This window comes from Elgaria multicarinata, chromosome 3 (assembly GCF_023053635.1).
Source record: "Elgaria multicarinata webbii isolate HBS135686 ecotype San Diego chromosome 3, rElgMul1.1.pri, whole genome shotgun sequence".
Taxonomy (NCBI): Eukaryota; Metazoa; Chordata; class Lepidosauria; order Squamata; family Anguidae; genus Elgaria; species Elgaria multicarinata.
Genome location: NC_086173.1, coordinates 126,116,399 through 126,142,887, shown reverse-complemented (window position 1 = coordinate 126,142,887; position 26,489 = coordinate 126,116,399). Strand labels below are relative to the sequence as shown.

At 42.5% G+C, this 26,489-nt stretch overlaps 1 protein-coding gene across 1 annotated transcript in view; it reads left to right on the top strand.

The window, feature by feature from the left end:
- Positions 1-3,554: 3,554 nt before the first annotated feature.
- The window catches only part of ARL8B (ADP ribosylation factor like GTPase 8B), a 30,668-nt gene continuing 7,733 nt past the window's right edge, over positions 3,555-26,489 (top strand). Inside the window, exons 1-3 of the mRNA XM_063121545.1 lie at positions 3,555-3,806; positions 24,461-24,541; positions 25,781-25,854. Of these exons, the coding sequence (XP_062977615.1) occupies positions 3,684-3,806; positions 24,461-24,541; positions 25,781-25,854 (278 nt within the window). The 5' untranslated portion in view covers positions 3,555-3,683. The remainder of the gene's footprint in view (positions 3,807-24,460; positions 24,542-25,780; positions 25,855-26,489) is intronic.

The window sequence follows — 26,489 nt, the reverse complement described above, 5'->3', positions numbered from 1 at the left end:
CTCCCACTAGGCCACTAGCCAGCAGGAACTCTTTTTCTCTGTCTCTCCCGAATATGTGCCAACTGTTTCTATCCTTTAACCAAGTTTTGTTGACTCGGAGGCACTAATTAAAGCTTGAACACCCATGAGAGACACTCTTTAGTTCTGAGCCACAAATGGGTCTTTCCATTCCTCCTTTTTCTAGAAATGACTCACTCTTTCTCCTATACCCCTGAATATCCAGCTCTCTCCTCGCAAACCTCTCCCCTCCTTGCAGCAATCTTCAACTCATTTGAACAGTAATTCTTGTAAGGGGTATCAACATGCTTCTCTAATCCCTACCTATATTGCCCTAGGAGCCCTCTGATTTACCCATGACCCCTTCCCCTTTGCCCTCCTCTATACCACATTAGGCTGTACATCTGGCTACCAGCTTTCCCTGCTGTTTTTCAAACCACTTTTTAGATATACTCAGTGGAAGCTGGTGGCTCCAATGTTAGTGGGGGGGGCACCGAATCCACTCTGGGTTTTAGTCACAACCAGTCAGAACTCTAAAGCAGCTGTCCAACCAGGCCAGTGGGGGTTATTTGTGGGTTAAACTACTCTCACATAATCCTACAATGACCATTGGTTATATGAGGATTACTTAACCCTCAAATAACCCCTGCCAGCAAAGTTTGCATGACACAACAATCCATGAATCTTCCATGAATTTTTCATTTCCATTGTATTAATTCTAATACAAACAACCGTTACTATGCTTTTGAAAAATACTTCTCTCCAGCACCTTGTGTTTTCTAAATGCCCATTATCAGTGGTGCTTGTTGACTTGATGTTTAAAGATCTTGTTCTATTTGGTACTGCCTTTTATTTCAGGTATTATGTTATCAGACTACCTACGGAACTATCTGTGGATGAATATTTATTTATTTATTTCATTTTTATACCGCCCAATAGCCGAAGCTCTCTGGGTGGTTCACAAAAATTAAAACCATTAAGAACATAATAAAACATCCAACAATCTAAAAACCCAAATACAAAATACAATATAAAAAGCACAACCAGGATAAAACCACACAGCAGAAATTGATATAGGATTAAAATACAGAATTAAAACAGCAAAGTTTAAATTTAGGTGTTAAAATACTGAGAAAATAAAAAGGTTTTCAGCTGGTCACAAAAAGAATACAGCGTAGGTGCCAGGCGGACCTCTCTGGGGAGCTCGTTCCACAGCTGTTCCACAGCTCGTTCCAGTTGGTTTGCATAGTAGATTTGTATCCCTCTGTATAATATTAGGATCCATTTCCCAGTATGTAGGCTTGTGCCCATCGAGCATGCTTGGTCCTCACTGGCCTGTTTAGAGGGGTTATTTTCCCCTGTTAGGCTTCCCCACTAAAATTGTGTGTGTGTTTTTTTGTACTTCCATGAAGGCTGCTGATACCTCCCCTCTTCTGTGTGGATGGTGCTATTTTGGTTATGTAAGGATCCACACTCAGGGAAGGAGTTAGCTATTACCATAGTATATACAGGACAAAAAGAAAAGGAAATACCACAGTAGTAAAGACAGCAAATTAAAAGCAAATTAAAAGCAGTCAATGCATTAATTCAGAGGTCAGCATAGAAATAATAGAATCATAGAATCATAGAATAGCAGAGTTGGAAGGGGCCTACAAGGCCATCGAGTCCAACCCCCTGCTCAATGCAGGAATCCACCCGAAAGCATCCCTGACAAATGGTTGTTCAGCTGCCTCTTGAGTGCCTCTAGTGTGGGAGAGCCACACTATAGCAGAAGAGTAGGAATGGAAATGCCCACCATATTGGAGTTACAGTGAATGGATACTTTCAAAAACATCAAATCGTGATAAACATCTCAAGCAGGTTTTTCTGACCTGTGTGGTGGTGTAGTGGTTAGAGTGTTGGACTGGGAGTCAGGAGATCTAGGTTCCAGTGCCCACTCAGCCATGGAAGATCACTGTGTGACTTTGGGCTAGTCACAGACTCTCTGCCCAGCCTACTTCACAGGATTGTTGTTGTGAGGATAAAATGCATAGGAGGAGGATTATGTATGCTGCCATGGGTTCCTGGGAGGAAAAAAGGTGGGATATAAATGCAATAAATAAATATCCTGTGTATCCTCTTGTGCGACTTCTTGCCATACTTATTTAGATGCGAGGCACTTTATACATGCACAGCGGCATGTTGCCCTTTATTGTATATACTGTCACCTAGCAGTGACATTCCATCAGACTGCAAAGGCAGAGAGAGGAGAAACAGAGCTATTCCATCGGGGGGGGGGATCTACACTACTGCTTTAAAGCGCTTTAGAACAGTTTTGACAACTGTTGGGGCCCAGGACACACTGCATATACAGTTTTCAAAACGTTTTCAAAGTGCTTTAAAGCGCTTTAAAAGCAATAGCGTAGATGCCCCCCAGCTCTGAGAGACCAGCTGCCCCTCCCTCAAGTGTCACCTAGCAGCAGCCATTCCATCAGGCTACCTGCACGGGTTCCATCCCACCTCCTTATAAGAATGGCAACTTTAAGAACTGGTACCTGAACTTGCCTTTTACCTCCTCCCTTCCCTTCCTTTTTTGAGTCTTATGTTTTAGATCAGTGGTTCCCAAACTTTTTCAGGTAACCACCTCCTTGGTTCCACAAAGTCATGCCCAGTGCCCCCTGCTCACAGCCCCTTTAAATGAGAAGCACCCGCCGCAGACTTGCCGAGGGAGGGAGGGAAAAGAGAGCAAACACCTCTGTTTTGCAGCCGGCGTGGCGGGGCACACCAAGCAGGGTATGTCTCTTCATTAGCGTTTTGGTGCTTTTGAAACATTTCAATTCACTGTTAAAAGGACTCTTCTTAAATGGTATTAATACATGTGTGGATTCTTCCTCTATATGGCTTGGGACCAAACTACCTTCTCCCATAAAAATGTCCCTGGGTCTTAAGACCTATTGGAGAGGCGCTTCTGGGAAAAGACCACCTCAAGCGCCCCCCTGCCACCCCATTGCCTCTTAACGCCCCCCTATGCAATCCCACCGCCCCCAAGTGGGCAGTATCGCCCACTTTGGGAACCACTGTTTTAGATTGTAAGCGCGAGGGCAGGGATTATCACTGTTTACTATTGATCTGTGTGCTGTTCCGGGAGCCTTTTAGGCTGATGAGTGGGGGTGAAATTAACTACTACACAACAACAACAACAGCAACAGCAACTGATCTCCAACATAAAACAAGTTCAGATTGAGATCTGGTTCAAATGATCAAGGACAGGCGGGCAGTGCTTAGGGGTATCCGAGCAGGGAGTCTTGGGGGTGGGGGTGGGGTCACCACCAGATCCGCCGCCTCGCCACCTCCTGTCCTTGCTCCTGCTGTCGTCCGGTGGCGGGAGGGGCGCGTCGTCTCTCTCCAACTGCCCCGTCTCGGTCCTCCCGGGGAGCCACGCGCCTCTTTGCCGGCAGGGGTCGCCGTGAGGCCGGGCTTCGGGGCCGCCGGCGGGACGAGCCCGCTCTTGCCTCACGGCACGCCGAGCCGTCATATGACCACGACGCGGGGAGCGAGAGGGAGCAGCTGCTGCAGCCGCCGGAGTCGGCCTGAGGCGCCGTCGTGACGGAGACGAAGCGGGGCGAGACGGGCGCAGAGGGAGGGGGGTAGAGAGACGGAGACGCGGCCGGGCTGCTGCTGTCGCCTCCACCACCACCACCGTCACCATGCTGGCGTTGTTGTCTCGGCTGCTGGACTGGTTCCGGTCGCTGTTCTGGAAGGAGGAGATGGAGCTGACGCTGGTCGGGCTGCAATACTCGGGCAAGACCACCTTCGTCAACGTCATCGCGGTGAGAGACCCCGAAGCGCCCCCTCCCGCTCGAGGCCTTCGCCTCCCTTTCCTCGCCCCGGCCTGCCCTGGCTGGGAGCGGGCTGAGCCCAAGGTGGCCTGCAGGGGCTGGGCGGCGGCGGCTCCTGCTCCTTCCCTCGCCCTTCCTTCCCCCTTGGGGCTCGGGGCCCTCGTCGGATGCGTGCCACGGGATCGAGCACCCCTCCTAATCTTTATTCCTTTTAACTGTGCTTAACGCGGCAGCCCGCTCTGGAAGGACCAAATGCTTGTAGGTGGGCGGCAGGGGCTGAGTTGCATATTTGCAAGTTGCCCCGTTCAAATAGTCAAAACGGCCCTAGCACGTGAGAAAATAACATGCCAGGCTGAAGGGTTGGCTTTTCCCCAGGAGGTGGACGTTCGACATGCATGGAATGGGTTTCCCGTTGCATCGATTGTTGTGGGGAGCATTGGGACGTGCAACTTCTCCCCTGTGGTCTGCAAGTTAGAGACTAGGAAAAGCTTTAGCCTTTAATTCGTGAACTGGGCCTCAGTGAAGTCCCTTGGGGGGATGGGCGGGGCTGAGGCAGAAGCAGGTTGCCTCTTCACCCAATTCATTGTCCTTGCGCAATTTAAGCAGCTCTTGAGAAGGGTTGGGGAGGGGAACCGTGCCTTGCCTAAATTGTGTCTTCCGCAGATCTGAAGCTCATTGCGTAGCAAGCATTGCTTGGGCTGGAGCTCTGCCTCCTTCCCATTCTTGCAGCTCCTGTGATTCTGACTTTTCGTGGGTGTGGCCTTCCCAAAGATAATCCTTTTCTCTCCCCTGTTTTACCCTACTTTGCCTTCCTTTGGAGATGAGTTCCCAAGCCTGCCCCTCCTTGGAAGAAGTTAGGGTGTGTTGGTACAGATTGCTAGCGCCACATAATGCAAGATCACTGTGCTCTCAAGAGAATGGTCTGAAGGTGCGTCATGTAGTTCACTTTCAGTAAAGCTGGCCCACCCAATGCCAGAGACTATAGAGAAACCCTGAAAATGTCTTGCATTTTCTGGAACGCCTGAAAACTAAATGTTGCAGTTACTCATTAGTAGGCATCATTTGTTATTCTCTACCTTGATGCTATACTTAAAGCAGTTACAGTCACTTAATTCTGTACCCTGAGCATGTTTACCCTGATGTATCTTACAGTGAATTCAATGGGTTTACTCCCAATCAAGTTTGCATAGGTTGTAAACCTAATCTGGAAATCCCACCAATATCATTACATTTGATGAGTTGCACACCTATGCATGTTTAGACAGAAAAAAGTCCTACAACTCCCAGCATACCCCAGTCAGTATGGCTGGTTGTTGAATGCTTGGCAGTTGTTGGACTTCTTTCTGTCTAAACATGCATAGGATTGCACCCTTAACCACTAATTGGGTTACAGTCATACAAGCATAGGTGAAACCTATATTATTTGTAGGAAAGTACAGATCCCCAAATATTTTATTTGTGCCTTAAAATATGAGTGAGGGTTAAATTGTGCCCAGTAGTAACTTATTTGCCACAAACTATTTTGAATATGCATTTGTAACATGGGCTTGCTATCTTTTAACAGGCCTTTCATACATGCAGTCTTATTTGGTTTTAAAACAGTATCGTTGTCGTCCTGTCTCTTCCCCCCCCCCCCCCCGTTTTTGGTATGTACGTATAGTGACTCCAGCTAGTCTTAATTATAGCGAATTTGGGCCCAGTTCTTATGGAACATTTAGTTCAGAATAAACATACTTGACCTTTTCTGTGTGCCATTGGAAAGACCAGAGTTGGGTGAGTTGCATTCATTTCACTCTGCTCCTGTTAGGTCAAAGTAACTTTTTTACTTAATGCAGCAACAATAGGAAGGCAGTTGCTGATGGAAACATGTTTGGAAGATAAGATGAGAAATGCTTCCACAAAGGGTGCAGCTGCAGAATATGCCCCTCTCAGTTTGGCTATTAACTTGCTTATCTATGCAGAAGTTGGCTCATAAAAGGTTTTGTTAGCCTCTTTCTAAATGACTAATTGCATCACTATAACAAACATAAGATGCTATGTTTTCCTGATCATTGTGATGTGTCAATGCTGTATATCCCTGGTAAGGGCACAGTATTGGCCACTAGATGAAAGCTTAGAGTTGTTCTGACTGTTAGATAAACCAGCATTCTCTTATTAGTATTCTTAGGATGCAACACTATCTCAGAGGCTTTGGAGTATCCAGTTCCCTGCTACCAGGGTGGGAGGAGTGACAGAGGCAATTTTTGTCGTTCTGTTCTTTTAAAATTTATCCTCTAGACATGTCTCTGAGCCGTGGTGGGGCAGGGCTGGAGAGGCCATAGAATGGATTGTATCCTGGCCTCTCCTCCTCCTCATCTTCCTGATCACTAGAATACCCCATTTCTCCTCTCACTAAAATTGCATCTGCGACCTCAAGAAGCCACTTCCACAGTTCTTTTCATGGTGGATGTGAAGGGGCAGGGAGAGATATTGGAACACAGGTCCCCTTCCTGCATTCATAGCAGTGTTTGCATCCTCAAGTGGGAGGGGACTGAAGAATCCAGTGGTCCCTGGGATGCTTCCCCCAGGACCATTGGATTGTGCCCTTAAGAATCTTTGTGCCTTTGGTAGATCTGATGCTGCAGTGAGCTGTTGTCAGTGCTGTAGCTTTTAATGGAGGCACTCTGCTGCATAAATAGATCTATGCTGGAGTAGACCAAAGGCCTAACTAGCCCAGCCTTCTGTTCCTACAGTGACCAGCAAATGCCAAACCCACAGGCAGCACATAATGAGAGGAAAACCCTTCTCCCTGTCCACTTTCTCCATATCATGCATAATTTTATATACTTCTATCATGCCCCTCTCAGTTATCTTTTTCTAAGTTAAAAGAATTTGTCCAGCCTCTTAGTTTGGTTGCTCTTTACTGATGTTTTTCAGTTCTTCATTTAGATTTTGTCTATGTGTTTTAGCTATACAGCTACGATATAACCTAGGTACAGATTCCTCAAGGCCTGGGAAATGTTTCCTGATCTGTGCTGGCGGCATGTGGGCCGTCTGAGTATAATAAACTCTGCCTATTGATATTTTCCCCTGTTTGCTGCTCCTTAGACCTTGCCTTGAGCATGATTATGAAACTTCTGAGGGAGGGGCTCTTGGAAATGAGATCTGAAGTTGATTTGATTTTTTGCCTCTGTATCAGTAGTGTTTACTGATGTGTATATATAGTGATGTATGTATAGTGACTCCAACTAGTCTTAATTGTAGTGAATTTGGGGCCAGTTCTTATGGAACATTTAGTTCAGAATAAACATACTTGATCTTTTCTGTGTGCCATTGGAAAGACCAGAGTTGGGTGAGTTGCATTCATTTCACTCTGCTCCTGTTAGGTCAAAGTAACTTTTTTACTTAATCCAGCAACAATAGGAAGGGGAAGCAAAAATGTCCTCAGAACTAAACTATCCTTCCTAGAACTTGAATGCTGAGGAGGATTTTTAGTGTGACTAGAAGAGCAGTGGCTGAAGCTTTTCCAAGTTGTTATTATTAGTCTTACCTGATCCTTGACAAGATTGCAGTTCTAAATATTTCTGGGTAACTCATTTTTTTATTATTATTTTTTTAAATGAGTTAACTGTTGAATTCTAATGGTGAAGCAAACAGGCCATCTTGGCATAGTGTTGGGTGCTAGTCTGTTGCTCTATGACTTGATAGGGGAAAGCTTATTGCATTGTTAGCTTCCTTTCAAAGTGACATCTATAAAGTAAACAGATACTTTCTGGTAACCTTTCACATGAATTGGCAGCTACCTTTAACTTGGCATATGTAGCTGACTTTATGTAACAAACATATCACTGGGTGATACAGCTTTAAATAGAACATTTTTGTTCTTATTAACAATTCAAATAATTGGAAGGAAACGTGATTGAGTTAGAAGCTGCAGCTTCTCTGGAAAAAAACATAGCTCTCCTTTTGTAAACTGAACTACAGTTGATGAGATAATTGCAGAACTACACAGAAGAATTATATCTTTTCTACCCAACATTTTTTATATCATATAGCCTAAACTGGACCTCATAACCAGAATGGAGGCCATTAACATTCTCTCTCTTCCTCTCCCCCCACCCCACCCCGCCCCCATTCCCACGAACCAGCACTGGAGATCTAGGCACCCAAGTGATCAAGCAGTGAGCATTTTTCTGGCCCTGGTTAGAGGAGGTTCATTATTATGTAGGAAATAAACAGGCAGATGTATACTTCCATCCTTTGTACAGTATGTGTACAAGTGCTTTAAGGTGGAAGACAAGTGAAAAGAGGAGATGCATGTAGTACAACTCTACCCCCTTTTTTATGTAGACTTAGGTCTTAGCTAGACCTAAGGTTTATCCTGGGATTGTCCCGGGGTCATCCTGTTCATGTAAATGATACACAGGGGATCCCGGGAGTAGGCAGGGACGACCGTGGGATGATCCCGGGATAAACCTTAGGTCTAGCTAAGGCCTTAGTTGCTGATTGAATTAACTGATAGCTTACTCTGTGCACATAATAATGCTACTTCCACAGAATGAAAGTTTTGACTGTTTCCCAAATGTCTTTGAAAGCAGTGCTTTCCAGATGTGACAAAATGCCTCTTTGCTTATGTGCAAATTGCACATGTTCAGGAATGGCCCTTTGTCTAAAAATAAAAAATAAAAGTAACTCTCTACCTCTTACAGCAGAAGTATAAGTCATTGGAAAGTATGCAGAGGGATAGGTTATAATACTACTTGGAGTTGTATAGCTTATTGCCCAGATTCTAACACATCCCTAGACTTACCTAGGGTGAAAACTATGAAATATGTATGCTTACAAATATCTTCCTGGGTGAAATAAAAGAGCATTGTTATCCCACTATTAAGCTTCAGTGGTTTGTCTATCTTGCTGACACTTGAACTGCAATTTAGTGATGATGGGACTATTTACCATGCTGTGGTTGCAATTGATAAGGCTGCGTAGGTGATATAAAAATATGTTTTTTTGCTTTCACTTTGGTATTAGGGATTTGTTGCCAAGAGCGATGTTTGCCACTCTCCCAAGGCAAGTAAAAATTCTTGAGGGCTAAAAGATTGCCAAACTCAGTGCTCAAGTATCTGTGACATGTGGATATATATGGTTGGGTATGTTTTAGCTATTTTTTTCTTTAATATTTATCTGAAACTTTCATTACTAGAAAAGGCTGACGCTACCAATTCTTGAAAAACATATTTAACTAATGTGGGCATGGCTGTTGCTTGAGAATTAAAGTAGAACAAGTTGGTTAGTAAAAAGTGTGTCTAGGTGAGAACATTTATTCTCAATTTAGTATAAAAATACAATCCTATAACACTTTCCTGGGAGTAAGTTCAGTTGAACTCCATTGGGCTTTCTTCTTCTTCCTCCATCATTTATATTTTGCCTTTTTGCCTCTTGCAAAGAACTAAGTAGCCACATGTAGTTTTGCAGTATAAAAGGTACATGTGGGCAGGATAGTAAATCTGTGGTGGTAACATATCTGGAATTATGTGTGAGACTAAAATACTAATTTTTTTTCAAAGCTTCATTGTACTTTCACATATTTATTTATTTAATTCATTTTTATACCGCCCAATAGCCGAAGCTCTCTGGGTGGTTCACATAGACTTAATTATACGAAGTGCTGTCCTGATCAGCTTCAATAGAACTAAACTGGCTTAAATGCAGGCATGATGGAACTAACTGTTTTGTGAGTTGGGTTCCTAAGCCTTTCAATACTTATCATTGCACGGAGTAGGCTTCTATCCAGTCATCATCCAAACTAGATTATGACTTGTTTTCCAGACAGATATAACAATAACATGACTCATGAAAGATGATCTAATGAAGCTGAAGTCTGCATTTATTGTAAGATGCTACACAATCCATCTAAACTGGGACCAATGTAATTATTTATTACTGCCAATCAAAAAAGTAGATTTAGCAAGTTAATAGTTTACTTTTTTTTGGTAACAACGCATCTAAACGTTAATCCATTAAAAGATATTAATTTAAAACTAAATACAGCGAAGGTTACATAGCTGTATCTGCTCTTCCCCTATCATTGGCAGTAGTTGACTAGCCACTGGTGCTAGTTAGGTCCTCACTAACTTGCAGTAGTTGGGGCTGGTGCACATGCTTGAGACCCAACCTGAGAACTGGAAACCTTGATGTTGGAAGGATTAACAAGTAGAGTCTCTGTCTGTTTGCAGAAGCATTGCAACCTTTTTGCAGGGTCTCCAAATGGCTTATCAGGACATATAACATATTGCAGTTGGGTGTGGGAATGGAAGTGGCAGGGAAAATCATGAAGTGGTTTTTGCAGGAGTCAAATGACAACTCTGTACACTTTATCACAAGTAGTGATGAAGCTCTATACCTACCGATGCAAGCTTGAGCTATCTGTACATTTTAGTTAAAACGTACTTGTGAATAAGTAAACAGAACCTACTAGGCAAATAATATAATAAAAAATTGAATCTGCCCACAGGCACCTAAGCTATGTAGCATCCAGGCCTTCAAGAGGAGAAAATGACATCCCTGGTTTCTCTGAATGGGGCAATGGTGACTCGCCCATACTACCAGGCAAAGATCCCCCCCCCCAAAAAAAAACCATGGGCTATGCAGGTCTTGTATCTGCTACTCAACCAGACAGTTAATGCTTGGATCACTTCATTATTCATGACAAGAAGTGTGACATTTAATCTCTGTATCTAGGAAGATGCTTTATTTGGATTGCCTGGATTTCATAACATTTATTGGCAAGCAGGATATTTCCTTAAGTGATTTGGACAGTTTGTGTTCATATGACATAATATTTGCTGGACCAAAGGCTGAAGATCCTGGAAGAAATTCTGTCTTGTTTGTAAGAATCTTCTTGACTGGTTTAATAGATTTTAGAGTAATACTGTCAGTGTTGCAATCAGATTAGAAGCTGTATGCTGCACATAGAATTTGAAAGTGAGATTGTTCTTTCCGAGTTCCACTAAGGTGTGGCAAAAATGAAGTTTGGGCTGAGCAGTAGGCTTGGATTCACAATGGTTTGTGGGACAGATTTTTTTAGAGCTTCCTGTCAGAGAAACCGGCAGAGGTTTTTTCCCTACTACGGAAAAGTGAATTAAATTTTATAAGCCACCCTGGGAATTTTAATTAAGGGTACCAAAGAAGTCCTTCAGATAAAAAATTAAAAGGCCATTGGTTCATGCATGGAATCATCTTAACTATTTTGGATTCTAGCTTTGTGCAAGACCAGTACAGTGTCACTTAAGACTAAGTTATCTATGAATAAAAACCTAAGATCTCAGTGCTTTAGTTTTCAAAATTCTTTTTAGTAAGTATTTAGAGGGAAACATATGAACTGGAAATACCTGTTTCCAACAATGTCTCATAAGAGGATAGAGGAAAGAAATGGTGGTTCAAGTACTCAATGAAGATGGCAAAGTGATAACAGATGACAAATACAAAGAAGTGCTCAATTCCTAATTTGGGTCAGTCTTCTTCTGAAAGAGGGTCTATGACCCTGCCCGCCCAGCAAATGTGAAGTACAAGCTGAAGGGGCAGGATTACAGCTTGAGATTGATAAACAAATAGTCCAGGAACATATAATTTCTTTGAATGAGTTCAAATCTCCACGGTCTGATAAACTGCATCCTAGAGTAATAAAGGAACCGGCAGAAGAACTCTCAGAAACACTGTCTATTATTCTTGCAAAATCATGGGCGATGGGTGAAGTGCTGGATGACTGGAGAAGGGCTAATGTCCCTATCTTCAAAGGGCAAAATGGAGGAACCTGGGAACTACAGACCAGTAGTCCTGGGAAATTTTTGGAGCAGATTATGAAGAAGTCAGTCTAAGCAGTTTGAAAACAATGCAGTGATTACCAGAAGCCATCATGGATTTGTCAAGAACAAATCCTGCCAGACTAATCTGATTTATTTATTTATTTATTTATTTATTTACAATATTTATATATTGCTGCCCATTGAAAATTTTGGAGTGGTGTACAAGATAAAATGAAAATAAAAATAGAATAAAACACTTAAAACAGATCTTAAATGAATCAAAAGTCCAAACACAAAGTCAGTGCTGCTGCTGGCTTTTTAAGGCTTCCTATCTCATTTTTTGATTGGGTTACCTCCCTTGTGGATTGTGGGAATGTTGTGGATATAATATATCTTGACTTCAGCAAAACGTTTGACAAAGTGCCCCATGATATTCTGATTAGCAAACTAGCTAAAAGTGGGCTAGATGGAGCAACTATTAGGTGGATCCACAGTTAGCTACAGAATTGGGCTAAAAGAGTGCTTATTGATGGTACATTCTCAAACTGGGGGGAGGTAATTTAAAAGATTTTAAAACCATCCCACAAGCACAGTTGTATCTTGCAACATATTGGTTGTTAGTATCTCATCAGCTGTCTTGATTCATTTATGATGCATATGCCTGCAGATATATTCATATTAAGTTAATGACGAATTACGGTATTCCATTCAGTGCTATAATTATTTTGTTAGACTATTATTATTATAATTATTAAACCGCCCCATAGCCAAAGCTCTCTGGGCGGTTTACAAAAGTTAATAATTCTTTGAGGATTATTGAGTGTTAATTTGTAGCCTTTTTAATGGAAGTTGCCTCCTTGGTTGCTTCCAAATAGCACATCTTGACAACTTCTGCTATTAAAAAATAGTTAAGTAAAATCAGAATTGCAGAGATGACAAAATTAACAGAGATTCAACAACTGAGAAGGATGAAGGATGTAAAGTTTTGAGAAATACTGCTCATAAGTAAATGGATGCTATTTGGCTGTTTTATTCTCTTATCTAATTCTTTTCCAGGCACAGGATCATGTGGGCAAATGTAACACGAGAATTGCCACTCCACATTCTAAATTTTCATTGGTTATGTTGGCATTTCCTGGAGCTGCACTAATTTGCCAGGATTGTACATACTGTATTTTGCCCTGCAGTCTTGTATTTGGTGATAATTAGGTCAGATTGGAAAGCAGTGTGGCCAGCTGGCATATATGGGTCTCGGGTGCATTTCTAACAAGCCCCCTCAATGCTGAACAAGTTGTAGGTCCAGTCTTGGAATTTTTCGCCTGTCTTTGCTATGCTGAAACTTGCTTGCTTTCACCCCTGTAATGACAATACACTCCGTGTCACATGCTTGTGAGGAAGCCAAAAGAAAAAGCAAGTAAAATTTTGAGTATGACAGGAGTATAGTGAGAAATTAAACAGCTTGTTGTACAAATGCCTTGTCTAATAAAAAATCCACTTCTGATGAAGATCGATGTCTAGGCTCCTATGTAGTGCCAGGTATTTATGTGGTGTAGCTTTCATGAGTACTGAAAACAAACACTAGTTTGTTTATGCCTCATCAGTCAGCTGACCCGGCTCATCAGAGTCACTGACTCTGTAAGCACCATGTGTTGACCAGCAGCCATGCTTTTTGTGCTTGCTTAATTTAAAATCCTTAATTACGAACGCAGGGCCATACTGCTAGTGAGCAAGAAGGACAATACTGTTAGCGATACGGATTCTGTCACTGAGATCTGTGACTGTGTAGCTGTAGGAGTCTTGACACCTTGCTTCTTATAGCTGAAAGTGTTGAGCGTTTTAAAGACTCAGGCACATACCCACATCTGAAAAGATGTGAAAGTGAAGAAGGGCTGCAAGTGTATTGGTCTCCAAGCAGATCAGTGTACAATTTCCTGACATGTGGCAGGCACGTGAAGAAATTATGGTTTGCACGTACTAGAATTGTTTTGAAATGGGGTGAGCAGAAGGTGGTGGTGTATAATTTTACTAGGGTTTGCAGTATGTCGAAGCGTTCATATGAATGGGCTCATATCAAAATACAGTGGTCTTGTGTAGCTGGTGTCAGGCTAGGCCTGGTGAAACCCAGGTTCAAATCTCCACTCTGCCATGAAGCTCTCTTGGTAACCTTGGGTCACTCACTGGGCCAGTTTGCACAATCAACGAAAGTCACTGTGCTTATTTAAGCCCTGATGGATTGTGGGGCTTATGGGTGGCCATTTTGAATATTTGACCCCTGGCAGGGGTTGCCATGCTTTGTCATGTCCTCTGAACTGAGGTGGCCGGGGTTATTTGAGGGTCAAACAACCCTCAAACAAGTTGTGTGTTTTTTGAAGGTTCTCCAACTCTTAAACAAGTGCAGTTGCCTGGGTTCACATGACACAACAAGGCATGGCAAACTGGGTGCTCACTGGCACCATGCAAAAATGGAGCCTGTCACAATGTGACAGCCCCCACAGGTAAATTAAGCCACAGTGGGCTGTCGTGTCGTGTGAACCAGGTCACTATCTTTCACACTACCTCATAGATTGTTGTGAGAACAAAATGGGAAGGGGGAGAAAATCATGTACAAGAGATAAAATTAATAGCATAAGCAATTTCCTACTAAGTTTTATATCTGAATTGATGACAGCTCTTTTTCAGCTTTGAAGTGTGTGACTGCAATAATGGACACTTTACCTTAATAGTTTAAAGCACTTGGTGTATTCAGAGAGACCTAAATTGGGAATGAGCATGTGAAATTGCAGCCCCAATAGAGCACATTAATTTAAGGAGCCAGCCTGGTACAATATTTTATTGTATGTCTTCCGATGGGTAAAGGAGGCTACTAAATTGCCAGACTATCCTAACTCCATATGTGCATTGCTGGGCACTGCTGCATTGTGCTGGTGCAATCCCATTGGGTGGATTGGCTTTTTGGTCTTTCACTTCAAGTGCCACTCTGGACAAAATTCAGATATGATTAAATACACAGTAATCTAGTTTTTCTTACTCAGAGGTCACTGTATTTGTGTTTCACCATTTTTTCACTAGATTAAGGGATCTATGCTGTCCTTAACATTCTATTACGAAACTGTCCTTGTTTAAATTATCTTGGTATTACTTAGCCTGTTTTGAGCTTATAAGCATAGGGACCTGGAAGGACCCTGACACTTGTAAAGCATACTCCAGAGATGTCTCCTAAGGACAGGATGTTCCAACCTTCCACTATTGCTCTGCCATTGGACCAAGTATCGTACAAGAGTTTAAATACTAGTTATTGCGTAATCAGGTGTTGCAGCAGCATTGCAACAGTGTTCTGGCACCTCAAGTGTTTTCAGTGTAGGAATGTCCAAATACAGTCAGACTCTACGGATGTATGTTTCTAGAACTCTCAAAAGATATTTTTTACATATTTTGATTATATGCTACAATAGGCTAAGTAAATGACTCTCAATAGGACAACTTCCAGAAACATTAACCGCAGTTGCTGCTTTACACTAGAGGATCAGACTTTAGTTTCAGCACCTGCCTAGGGATTATCACTCTGGGTGGTTATTGAAATTACTATACATATCCTGAACCAATTTGAAGGTGAAGTGAAATATGTATACAATCTGCTTTCAGTGTGTGCAGAGTAAGTAATTATGATTGGAGCAGCACCATGTTATTTAAAGGGACTATTATTATGCAATCTTGGTTGTTTTTTTAGTGAATGGACTATTATTATACATTCACTTTTTTTTTTAGTGAACATCTATATAGGGCTACTGCATACAGGCAGTGTATGGTATTTATTTATTTATTTATTTTATTTGTACCCTGCCTTTCTACCAAAATGGCAGTCAAGGTGTCTTACAGAACCAATTACAATTAAGGGCCCAATCCTATGGAGATAGTTGGCAGTCTCCGAAGTCAGAGGCTGCTGAGTGTCCAATGTAGGGCGGCCAGAGCAAGTAAGCCTGCATTTTTGCTAGATGGACAAATTTGCCTGTCTGGCCACAAGACTTCTGAGTGGGAGGGAGGGAGACTGGGGCACACATAGGAAGGTACATAATGCACCTTCCCTGGTCTATCCTCCCCTTCCTGCCCCCTTCTCTCCATCTCTGCACTCTGTTTCCAAGCGTGGAGGTGTAGCTAGTGTGGAAATAACAGCACTGATTACAAGAGGGTAGGAAGTGCAGTTTCTGGGCTCCAAGGTTGGAGCCGTAGTTCTGACCTCATATTCCAGAAACCAAAAAAAATCCTATGTTCCACAGATGCTATCTAAACGATATAGGATTGCTCCCTACATTAAAATTCAATAAAAACATAACAATTACAGAATAAAATATAGTAATGGGGATACCAAGGTTCAAATCTGTGAAGCTCCCTAGGTGGCCTTGGGAAAGCTGTCATCTTTGAGTAACCTCTACCTCACTAAAAACTCCCACGTGTGCCACCCTAAGCTCCTTTGAGAGAGGGCACAGCACAGTACAATGTATTAAGATTTTACAGCTATGACTTATAAGCACTGTAATTCCCAGGTCAGATAGGAGCATGGCTATGAGAAAGGAATGTGGATTTTTTGTGCTCTTTAGGGGTTAAACCTTTCCACCATCTTAAAAATTGTCAGTCTATCCAGTGTATACTAAACATGCTAAATATATGCTAATCTTTTGATATCTGCCTGGCATGCAGGTCTGATACTGCTGTGATAAGACTTGAGCATTCAAGAAATATGTACGTATGGTTTATAGAACTATATTGAATAATTAAATGGTTTGTATGGCTGCAAAGGGGCTGGTAATGAAAGATGACTTACCAGGCAAGTTGAAATGACTTTCCTTCCAGAATGACCCTAACTTTGATTCTGCAGAACATGTTGAATCTAATATTTCTAGTTTGAGACTCGGCCCTTTGGTAAACATAATGGTACATTTTAGTCTGCTTTTCCCCCCACTGTGGAACTAAAGGATGGGTACATGGGGTTCCCAAATTGTCTCCATCCAGACACTGACTAGACTTCAGACCATTTTCCTAGATCATAGCCTACCCTGGTTGCTCTTGTCAGCAGTTTTCACCTAAACTAAATAGGAGTATAACTGTTCATTCTTCTGGACCTCTTGGTGATGCTTAATACAATAGTCCAGGGGTGCACAACCTTTTCTGCACCAAGCAGAGGAGGCGCTGCTTCCTGATAATTTCTTATAGAAGTGAAAATCACCTCCCCTTTCTCCATGGAGCCACCCATGCCCTGGAATACTCTGCCACTGTAAACACATCTATCCACTTTTTTTTCTTTTTTTTTTTTTTGCACTTAAATCATTGACCTGGTTTGCAGGACACAACAGCCCACTGTGGAGGGGCTGTCACATTTTTGCATAGTGCCCACAGGCACCCAGCTTGTCATGGCTTATGTCATGTGAGCCCAGGCAGCAGTGTTTTTTTTTTTGAAGATTTAACAATCCTTAAATAACCCATGGCTTGTTTTTGGATTATTTAGGGATTGTCTAACCCACAAGCAACCCCTGCCGCCTGGGTTCATGTGACACAGCAAGCCACGGCAGGTTGAGTGCCATGCAAAAACTGCACCTGTGGGTTCCCAGCATGACACTACAGTCTCCACGGTTAAATTAAACCATGGTGGGCTGTTGTGTCATGCAACCGGGCACAAGATGGAATTTGAGAAAGATATTTGACATGATTGGGGATGGCTTTCTTCTTTGCTGGAACACAGGCTGACATCTCCGTTTGTAGCTGTTCTACATTTTTAGGTTATTTCACAATCAGGGTTTTAGGAATTACTGTAGTTTCCTTACTGTGATTTGTGTGTGTGTGTGTGTTTTACTATAGTACACCACTGTGTACCTTCTGATGTCAGAGAATGCTATATAAATTTGAAGTGAACAAATAATATAGCACTTTGAATTAATCTGTGCCTTTTCCCCTCCTTGGGCATCTTCTATTAAGATTTTTATTGTAAAGACTTAGGATTGCAGCATTGTAAGACAGAACTTGATCCAAGAACATTGTCTACAAAACCCAAGTATTGAGTGTGCAGTTAGCTGAGAATTTACTGTGGTTAGAAAGACATGGGTTAATACAGGAATAATCTCGGAGTGCTTTCAAAGGAAAATAGAAGGTGGCTGAGTGGGACTTAGTGTTTTGCATAGTGCTGTTCAGAGTGTTTCCCATGCACTAGCTGAGTTCAGACGATCAATGAGGAAAAAGAAGCCATCATGGCTCTCCCCACCCACAAGGGGAACTCAGGTGTCTGCCATTTCCTAATTATCCTCGCCACAGCGTGGGTTGCCATGTTATCTGAGCCTGACAAGATGCATGGTGGAGGTGGCTTCCAAACCACTTCACAACCCATGGGGATTGTGGGGTGGTTTGGAATCCTTACAACCACCCTGTATTATATCCCTTATTACAGATCAAGGCACGCTATGGTTACTTAGTGAGTTCTTGGCTGAGTTGTTTGAACCGGGACTTCACAGCTCATGTTCTTAGCCCCTGCATTTGGTCATAATTTAATCCCAGTCTTGTAGTTTCTGCGCAAAGAACCTCTATTTCAAAACAGATTACTAGAAGACCTTGAATATATTCCTTTCCCCCTTTAGCATTGCTTTTCAGTGCTAGTTTTGGTTTAGACCTTGGCCATCTCTTGCCTTGAACACTGCAGTCGCCTTCTCCCTGGTCTTGCCTTGATCCCCTCACCTTTCTCCAGAACTATGCTGCCATAACCATTCTTCATCATGCTCATTGCTCTGGCTATTAGGTGATGCCCCCCTTTACATCTTTTCACTAGCTTACATCCTGATACATCTCTGTCTGTTGCCTTGTTCTCCTTGTGGAAGAGCAAACCTCTCCAGGAGAGGTTCTTTCAGCACCCTTCACTGTCCTTTTGGCAACAGCTGAAGGCTGTTTTTTCCTGCTCTGAAAGGCCCTTGATTGTCCCCGTCCCCCCGCTTATGCTGCTTGCCTTTTTGTTCTGATTCTGCTGATTGTTGAGACTGTTTGAATTGCTTTATTGTCTTATATTTTATAAACCACTAGAAACTGTATGAATAGCAGTATACAAATATTCTAAATTAAAAATAAAATGAATTTTCAAATGAGTGATTGCTTTTAAAACTTCAGTATCTCGTGCAAGGCTAAGAGAAATGCCAACCATGGAGTCACAGGCCCTGACACAATGTGTGTGCAATTCATAAATAATCATGCCAATTACATTGTTAGAACCCAAATGTTCTTATTGCTTGCTTGCTTCAGCTCCTATAATATAGCAAGAAACTGACTGCTTGCCTTATACTCCAGAGGTTCCTTAATTGCTTGTGGCCTTTCGTATTTGTGGGAAGTGTTGTCTCCTGTAAAATGGTTGCTTAATCCTACTGTTTGTGGTAGGGACCAAGATCAGGTGGAGGCCCCTTCTAGAGGAAGTGGAGAGATGATTTTTGCTTATTTCCCCCTCCAACCTCCTGTGGCACCTGCTACACTGTTCTGGGGTGTTGGTGGTCCCCCAACCCTCTGAAACAGATGCTCAGGGGGCTGAAGGAGGAGGAAGTAATTGGTGAAAATCACCTCCACCCAACTCACTCCAATGGGAGTGTCCTGTGAGCTGACTCTGAATTCTGCTCATAGGAACTCTGAATCCAAGGCACTGTAACAGTGATCCCATATTTGTCGCAGTAAATTAAATATAAGTCACAGATACCTTTGCCAGTTTTGAACAAAATAATTCTGTTCTCTCCCCCTTTTTAAATCTTACATAATTGGTTAACTCTGACACAGCATACTGCTATAACTTCTTGTTCTGCTCTGCTGTCTGTCCCATCTGTCTCCAGTGCTTTACATACTACTTCTGGTAGCATTTACTGTATGTGTTTTTAGTACGATTTAACAAATGCAATAGACTTAAAGATAGAGTTATGCCTCTTTACTCTCTTAGTAGTAGCACTGCTTATTTGTTGCAAATTTCGTTTGCTATAGGACAGATCTGGCATATTTGGAAATAACTGCCTTATCCCTTTCAACAGTTAAATACACAAACTTTGTGCAACTTCTTTGGAATAATAAACCACTTAGTCATGAACTTAAAGTACATTTTCCAGCATCGTCCCCCCAGGTAATCGTGTAATTCTTGTTCTGTTACAAGTCAGATCTTCTGTATTCTGGAAATTAATTGTATTGCTGAAGATTGACTTTTTTCTCTGAAATGAAATTAGGGTTAGCCTAGTCCATTTCCCCAATCTTTGCATTTATTCCAAATACCTACATGCTCTTAATGTTCTAAAACAGGAATGGGGAACCTGGGGCCCTCCAGCTGTTGTTGGGCTTGAACATCCTTCATCTCTGCCCATGCTGGATGGGGCTGATGGGAGTTGGAGTCCCACCATATCTGGAGAGCCACAGATTTGCCAGCCCTGTTCTAACACTTGGATTGCATCATTTTGTAGTAGAACTATAGGATGGTTCAACTTTAACAGTTTTCTGAATATCATAGGTTCACTTTAACTGCAGATAATTTACAGCATGTGAAGTTATCAGGCTTATGGATGAACAGAATCCTATCGTGCCAGCTAGTGTGTGTATCTTCAGCTCTCTTTAAACTTCTTTTACTGTTATCTGTACCCACATGAAATAGGATCATAGTTAACAGAGCTTTGTAAGGAGCAGAGTGTTGTAACCACAGCATCAAATCTTACTAATCTTCTTACCGGTTCATTGCTATCTATACTAATTCTGATGCCTGGATTTTTAAAAGGGTTTATAGGTATACCTGTAACTAAGAGATTATAAGTCTCTAGCTGCCTGCTGCTACTACTTCTAAGTAGTCAGGTGATGAAAGTCACAAGCACATGCATTTTAAACTCATGACAACTCTGACTTTATTGCAGTGGCTTAAACTGAGGGGAAGTGGTAATGTCATAAACCAAATAAAAGTTCAAAGCAGAAGCTAGGAAGAATGTAGAATGTGGAATGGAAAGAAATATTAACTGTCTCTTTCCATGGTGGAATGAATACTGACTCAGTGAATATATTCAGGTAGCTGAAATTTTTGCCAGTCCTGCTTTTTCCAGGACTAAAAAGCCTAAAGTGCTGGCCTATAGAAATTCTGGGAATATATTTTACTTCAGTAATTTATATTTAAGCTTAATTGGGTTAATACTGGACTTTGCTGCTTTGCCTACTTAATACATGCCCTTTTCACTTTTGCAGCGAATGAAGTTTTTAGACACCAGATAATCTGTTACTGGTAGTAATAGCCCCGTGAGCTAACCAAGTCTTGCAAGTTCATGTTGACACACTGGCAAGTGGAGAAGGCCTATGCTATTTCTGGCTCAGTCTGGAGCTGCACCCTTTCAGCCTGGCTGGGGGTGGGTGGGGGATGGTGAAAAGAAAAAGGGAACACAGCAGGGGTTGGGGCTGGGGCTGGGAAGTAGCCACACCGCCAGCACAATTCAAAGCTACCCTGCAGCCTGCAATGATGGCCATACATGACATGTGGAGATGAGAGGCAGCCAGTGGCGGCTCTCTGCACAGCATCACAATAAATCCTACACATGATGACAGCACAACGCTGCACTCCATAGGGCTGGGAAGCTGCAGACAGGAGTTTGAGCTTCCTTTTAACAAAAAGACAAAAAGTAAAAAAAACCCAAAAACGTAAAGGGCAACAGCAAGACTTGCTAGGTCTTGACCTACTCTGCAAACACCACAGAGCAGCTGCTAACCACTCAGCCACAGCAGTAGACAGCAAGCACATACTTCATGGGGCATTTCTCTCTCTGTCCCCCCTCCAACACCCAAACATAAATGCCAGGAACACCTGATCTTGTGGGATAACTTATTTATTGCATTTATATACTGCCCCATAGCCGAGGCTCTCTGGGCAGTTTTGCATGCTGGAGGATTCCTGAGGCCAGCTTGTTATAAGGAAAGTGGAGCGGCCCTATCCTCAGACAGACCCGAGCCAATTGGGAAGAGTGCTCAACCAGCCCTTTTACTTCCCTTCCCCATGGCACCTTTTGTGTCCCAAGGCACACCCACCCACCCCATGCACACCCCATGTTACCTGATAGGCTGGCATTCCTGGGTAGCATCCCAGCAGGATTCATTAAGTCTCCTTCAACTACAACCCCAAAACAGGTAATGGTTCTGGGTGGCTTGTCAACCCCCCCAACCCCCCCCCCCGGTATGGGTTCATACATAATGACAACCTACAACACATCCCTGGTGAAGCTAAAATAATCAAAATGGTGACTGCCACCACCACCACAACAAAAAACCCTGGGGAAATTCATCTATGGTGGCTTTTCATTATATGTGAACCAGGTCACTGCTTCATCGTCCCTGGTAGCAGCACCCATTCCAATTATTAATGCATCTGTCATAAGAACCATGCTGGATCAGACTGAAGGTCCATCTAGTCCAGCACTCCGTTCACACAGTGGCCAGCTGACGACCAGGTACCAACAAAGCAGGACATGGTGCAACAGCACCCTCTGACCATGTTCCCCAGCAACTGATGCACATAAGCTTACTGCTTCTGATACTGGAAGTAGTGTATAACCATCAGGGCTAGTAGCCATTGATAGCCTTCTCCCAGAATTAATCCAACTCCCTTTTAAAGCCATCCAAATTGGTGACCATCACCACACCTTGTGGTAGTGAATTCGAGTTTAACTGTGCACTGTGTGAAATACTTCCTGAATCTCCCACTAATCAACTTCATGGGATGACCCCTGGTTCTAGTATTTTGAGAGAGGGAGAAAAATGTCTCCCTATCCACATTCTCCAGACCAGGCATAATTTTGTTCATCTCTATCATGTCTCCCCTTATCCTCCCTTTTTCCAAGCTAAACACTCCCAGCTGCTGTAACCTTCCTTCATAGGGGAGATGCTCCATCCCCTTCATCATTTTAGTTGCCCTTTTCTGCACAATTAATATATATGGTGACCAGAACTGTACACAGCATTCTAATAGAGCTTGCAAGGGAACAGCAGCTTGTTTGGAGCATGTAGTTTAAGAACCCCACAGAGCAACAGTGGAGAGCATCCTGTCCATTGCTGCAGGTCATGGGATGGGCCTTCTTCCTGCTCTGCAAAGAATAGGGTTTTGGATCTTGTAGCTGTGGCAGTCTAGTGAGCAAAGGGAGACCCAAGGAAAGAGACAATGAGCAATTTGTAGCAGTGGAGCACATGGTTACTGTTCCCACATGCACACTAAGCATTTGTTGGGTTGAGAGGGGAAGACGGGGTGGTGCCACTATAGTGCTCAGCCAGTGCTCATATCTCCGCCTCTCCCTCTGCCATTAATATGCTTCCCCCCTGAGGGTTGCATAGGAAGACCTTGCAGATGGGCTGTAATTCTGAAAAGCAAAAGTGCACGTTAGTGGCGAGTGGTCCGAATGGCTGAATCAGTATGGCTGCCCTTGGCTGACAGAGCCTGGCTGCATATAGGGGAGGCTGCGCCCTGCGGCTGTAAAGGAAAAGCGTTGGGGTGCTGCAGATCATACCGGAGGCATTTTTCACATATGGCAAAGAGGTGGAGAAACGAGAGACAGTGGCTGTGGTTATTCATTCTAGCCAGAGTTCCTCTTCCGTTACTCACGTGTGTAAAGTCCTCTGTCCCAGCACACTAGTTGTGGAGTGAAATGGAATTTAGCTGCACATTGGGATGAGTGGCTTGTGTGTTCCAGACGGAACTTGCTGCTGAGGAGGAAGAGTGTTAAGTTCAGAGAAGAGTCCATTCTTGGCTTTTGTAGCTGGAGTCATTCAGGGCTGTGCTCTCACAAGCCAAGTGGAAATAAGCCAGATAGAAAGCAGGGACCAGGTGTTGCATGATTTGCAGTTTCCTGTTTCCTTTACAGTTTCCTATCCAAATTTATTTATTTATTAATTAAATTTATATACCGCCCCATAGCAGAAGCTTTCTGGGCAGTTTACAAAGAGGTTGCATTTAGTATTCTTTACTCTCTCTAAGACATCTTACCTTGAAGAGATGATGATGATAATAATAATAATATTTATTTATATGTAACCTGCCTCTCCCTCTGGATTGCATGTGATTCAGAATGATGCATATTGGACTACACCTTGGGAATCTTCTGCATATTAGTCCTGCTTATGTGTATGGATGGAGGTGGGGAGTTAAATGCAGCCTACAGTATCTGAAACCACTACTGCATACTTGCTCAACTATAAGTCATGGATGCAGTATAATTTTAGTTTTAACACAGTGAAATATTTTCCAGATGCTTCAGGTCTCAACACACCCTAGAGTAGACTTTCAAGTTTGATATCTTGAAGTTATGCAATTTTATGCCAGTGTAGCTTCCTATGAGATGCATAAGCTCTTCAATTTCTTCCAGATGCTATCCTGTTGCCCCAGGGAGTTGGGAGTACTGTTTTTTGGGTTGATAACCAATTTCGAAAAGATGAGACATTCTGTCTTAATTGGCTAATAGAGTTCCTTAATACAGTTGTAGGGAAAAATATTTTGGGAGTGGCATACTTGATTTCCAAGGTAAAGATGGGAAGCTTGAATTCTTCACATGCTGTCTTTGTAAACCTAAAAGTCATTGCATGTGATTCAGTATCTGCCCACCATTTTGTTCCTTTCATGGTTTTCATGGCCTCACATGTGATACTTGCTCACTGGCTGTCTTAACTGCAAGTTTTGTCATTTTGAAAAGGATGGTAGGAAAAAGCATGAAATCTTGGGTTAGCATTCTGCATTTTAAATGTTCTCTGGCACCTTCAACCATGATTCTTACATAAGAAGAAAAACAATAAGCATAGACTTATTAGAAAATCTACTTGAGATCCTACTAATGGCTTTACTTTTTTTCTCTTCAGTCAGGTCAGTTCAGTGAAGATATGATTCCTACAGTGGGCTTCAACATGCGGAAAGTTACCAAGGGTAACGTCACAATAAAGGTACATATTCTGCTTTTGTGAAGACAAATGCATTGAACTGCTGGCACTTCTAAAGGAACAAGAGAAAAGAGCTCAGGCCAAGCTCAGAAGGAATAAAGAGAATCTTCCGTGCTACCTAATAATTCCGTGCACTGCTCATTTATATCAGCATATTTGTATTATCTGCCAGGGTTCGAATCAATAGAGGAGCACTGCATATAACACTTTGTCAAGTCTTGGCTTTCAGGAGAAGAGAACAGCCTACTTAGCCTGCTCAGTAAGAGGCATGATTCCCAAATCCGGTATAAACAATGAACACTTCTTAAATCTCATTGCGGCTAGTCTTTCATACTTGAGAACTGCTTAGCCCATCATGCTATAGTGCCTGTACTGAATGGAAGGTGGTGAATACTTTTTCCTATTATGACTAATGTACAGATGTTTGTAGGATTATATTCATTTCAGGGAGCTTCGGCTGTTGGGCAGTATAAAAATGCAATAAATAATAATAATAATAATAATAATAATAATAATAATAATAATAATAGCACCAATGGGTTATTGAAAGTGGCAAGCAGGTAAATGGTGTTATTAGGTCCTTATCAGATGATGAGGGTGTAGTTGAAACATGCGGTGTCTCAATCCAGTTGGTTGAGGTGGGATCTGCAAGACACATGATGATTGTGTCACTGGAGGGCAACTGGTGAATGAAGCAATAGAGACATCTCATGGGAAGCAATGAGGATCCAGGTTTGGTGTTCCTGGTCTGTCTCTTTAAAGTTAGTTTCAAGAGCAGGTCAATTGGAACAGGTTCATTCAGTTCTTGCTAGATAGGAGCAGTTCTGACTGTGTATACACAAAGTTCTGTTACTGGGCCTGTTCAGACAACACACTAAGCTGTGGTTACACCACTAACTCCTTTGCAGCAAATTGTTAGTGAGTGTGAATGACTCACACGACACTCTAAGCCATAATGTTTAGCTGAAAATGCTTAACCACCATGGCTTAGAGTGTTGCCTGAACAGGATCACTGTGTTTAGGAACAAGTCACGTATTTGTATTGCTCAGATCATTCAGGAGTCTACGGATTTATACATCTTTGGGTGACACCTTCCATGTTGCAGTAGAAGTAGTATTAAAAGGAGAGCTGCTTGACAAACCAAACCTATTTTGTTTTCTGATACATGCAGCTTCCTTTATGACTTTTAAAACTTTAAATTCATCCTTAAGATGTAATTCTCATTTTCTATCTCTTAAAAGATCTGGGATATTGGAGGACAGCCACGATTCCGAAGTATGTGGGAGCGCTATTGCAGAGGAGTTAATGCTATTGTGTAAGTGTAGACATCAGCGGGGCTACTTTGGGTGGCTGATTTCATTGTGTGGTGTTCCTAGTTTTTCAGGTGTGTTGCTGTTATTCTGCACCCTATCCCTAGCTGTTCAGGAGTAAACTTGCACTGCAGAATTGGGCTTCCTTTCCTTTGAACTCAACCAATGTCTGTGGGGTGGGGTTGGGGGGTCTGGACGGTGAAAATTTCTTAACTACTCAGTAGTGTTTAATCTAAAGTGCTTGGTAATCTCAGGTTTGATTAGTATAAGCCTGAGACCGCTAAGTGCTACCAAGTACAAATGGCTGCTTTTGGACATCATGCTAAGTCATAGTTTAGTGTGATGAGCTGCAGTAAGTCCTCCTCCCCAGTTTCAAATTGGCTTGTTTCAAGCATACCATGGTAAACATTAGCTACGCTTCATCAATTCCGATGAAAGGACATGTTGCAATGAAGCAAAAGCTTTGGAACTCTTCCTCATGGCTGAACCAAGGAAGGGGAGAGCTTGTGAGCCTGCGGCTAATTGCCATTTATTTATTTATTTAGAGTATTTTTATCCCGCACCTCAGCCAAAAGGCTCTCAGAGCGGCTTACAATGTATCAATAAAGAAGACAGTCCCTACCCTCAGGCTTACATTCTA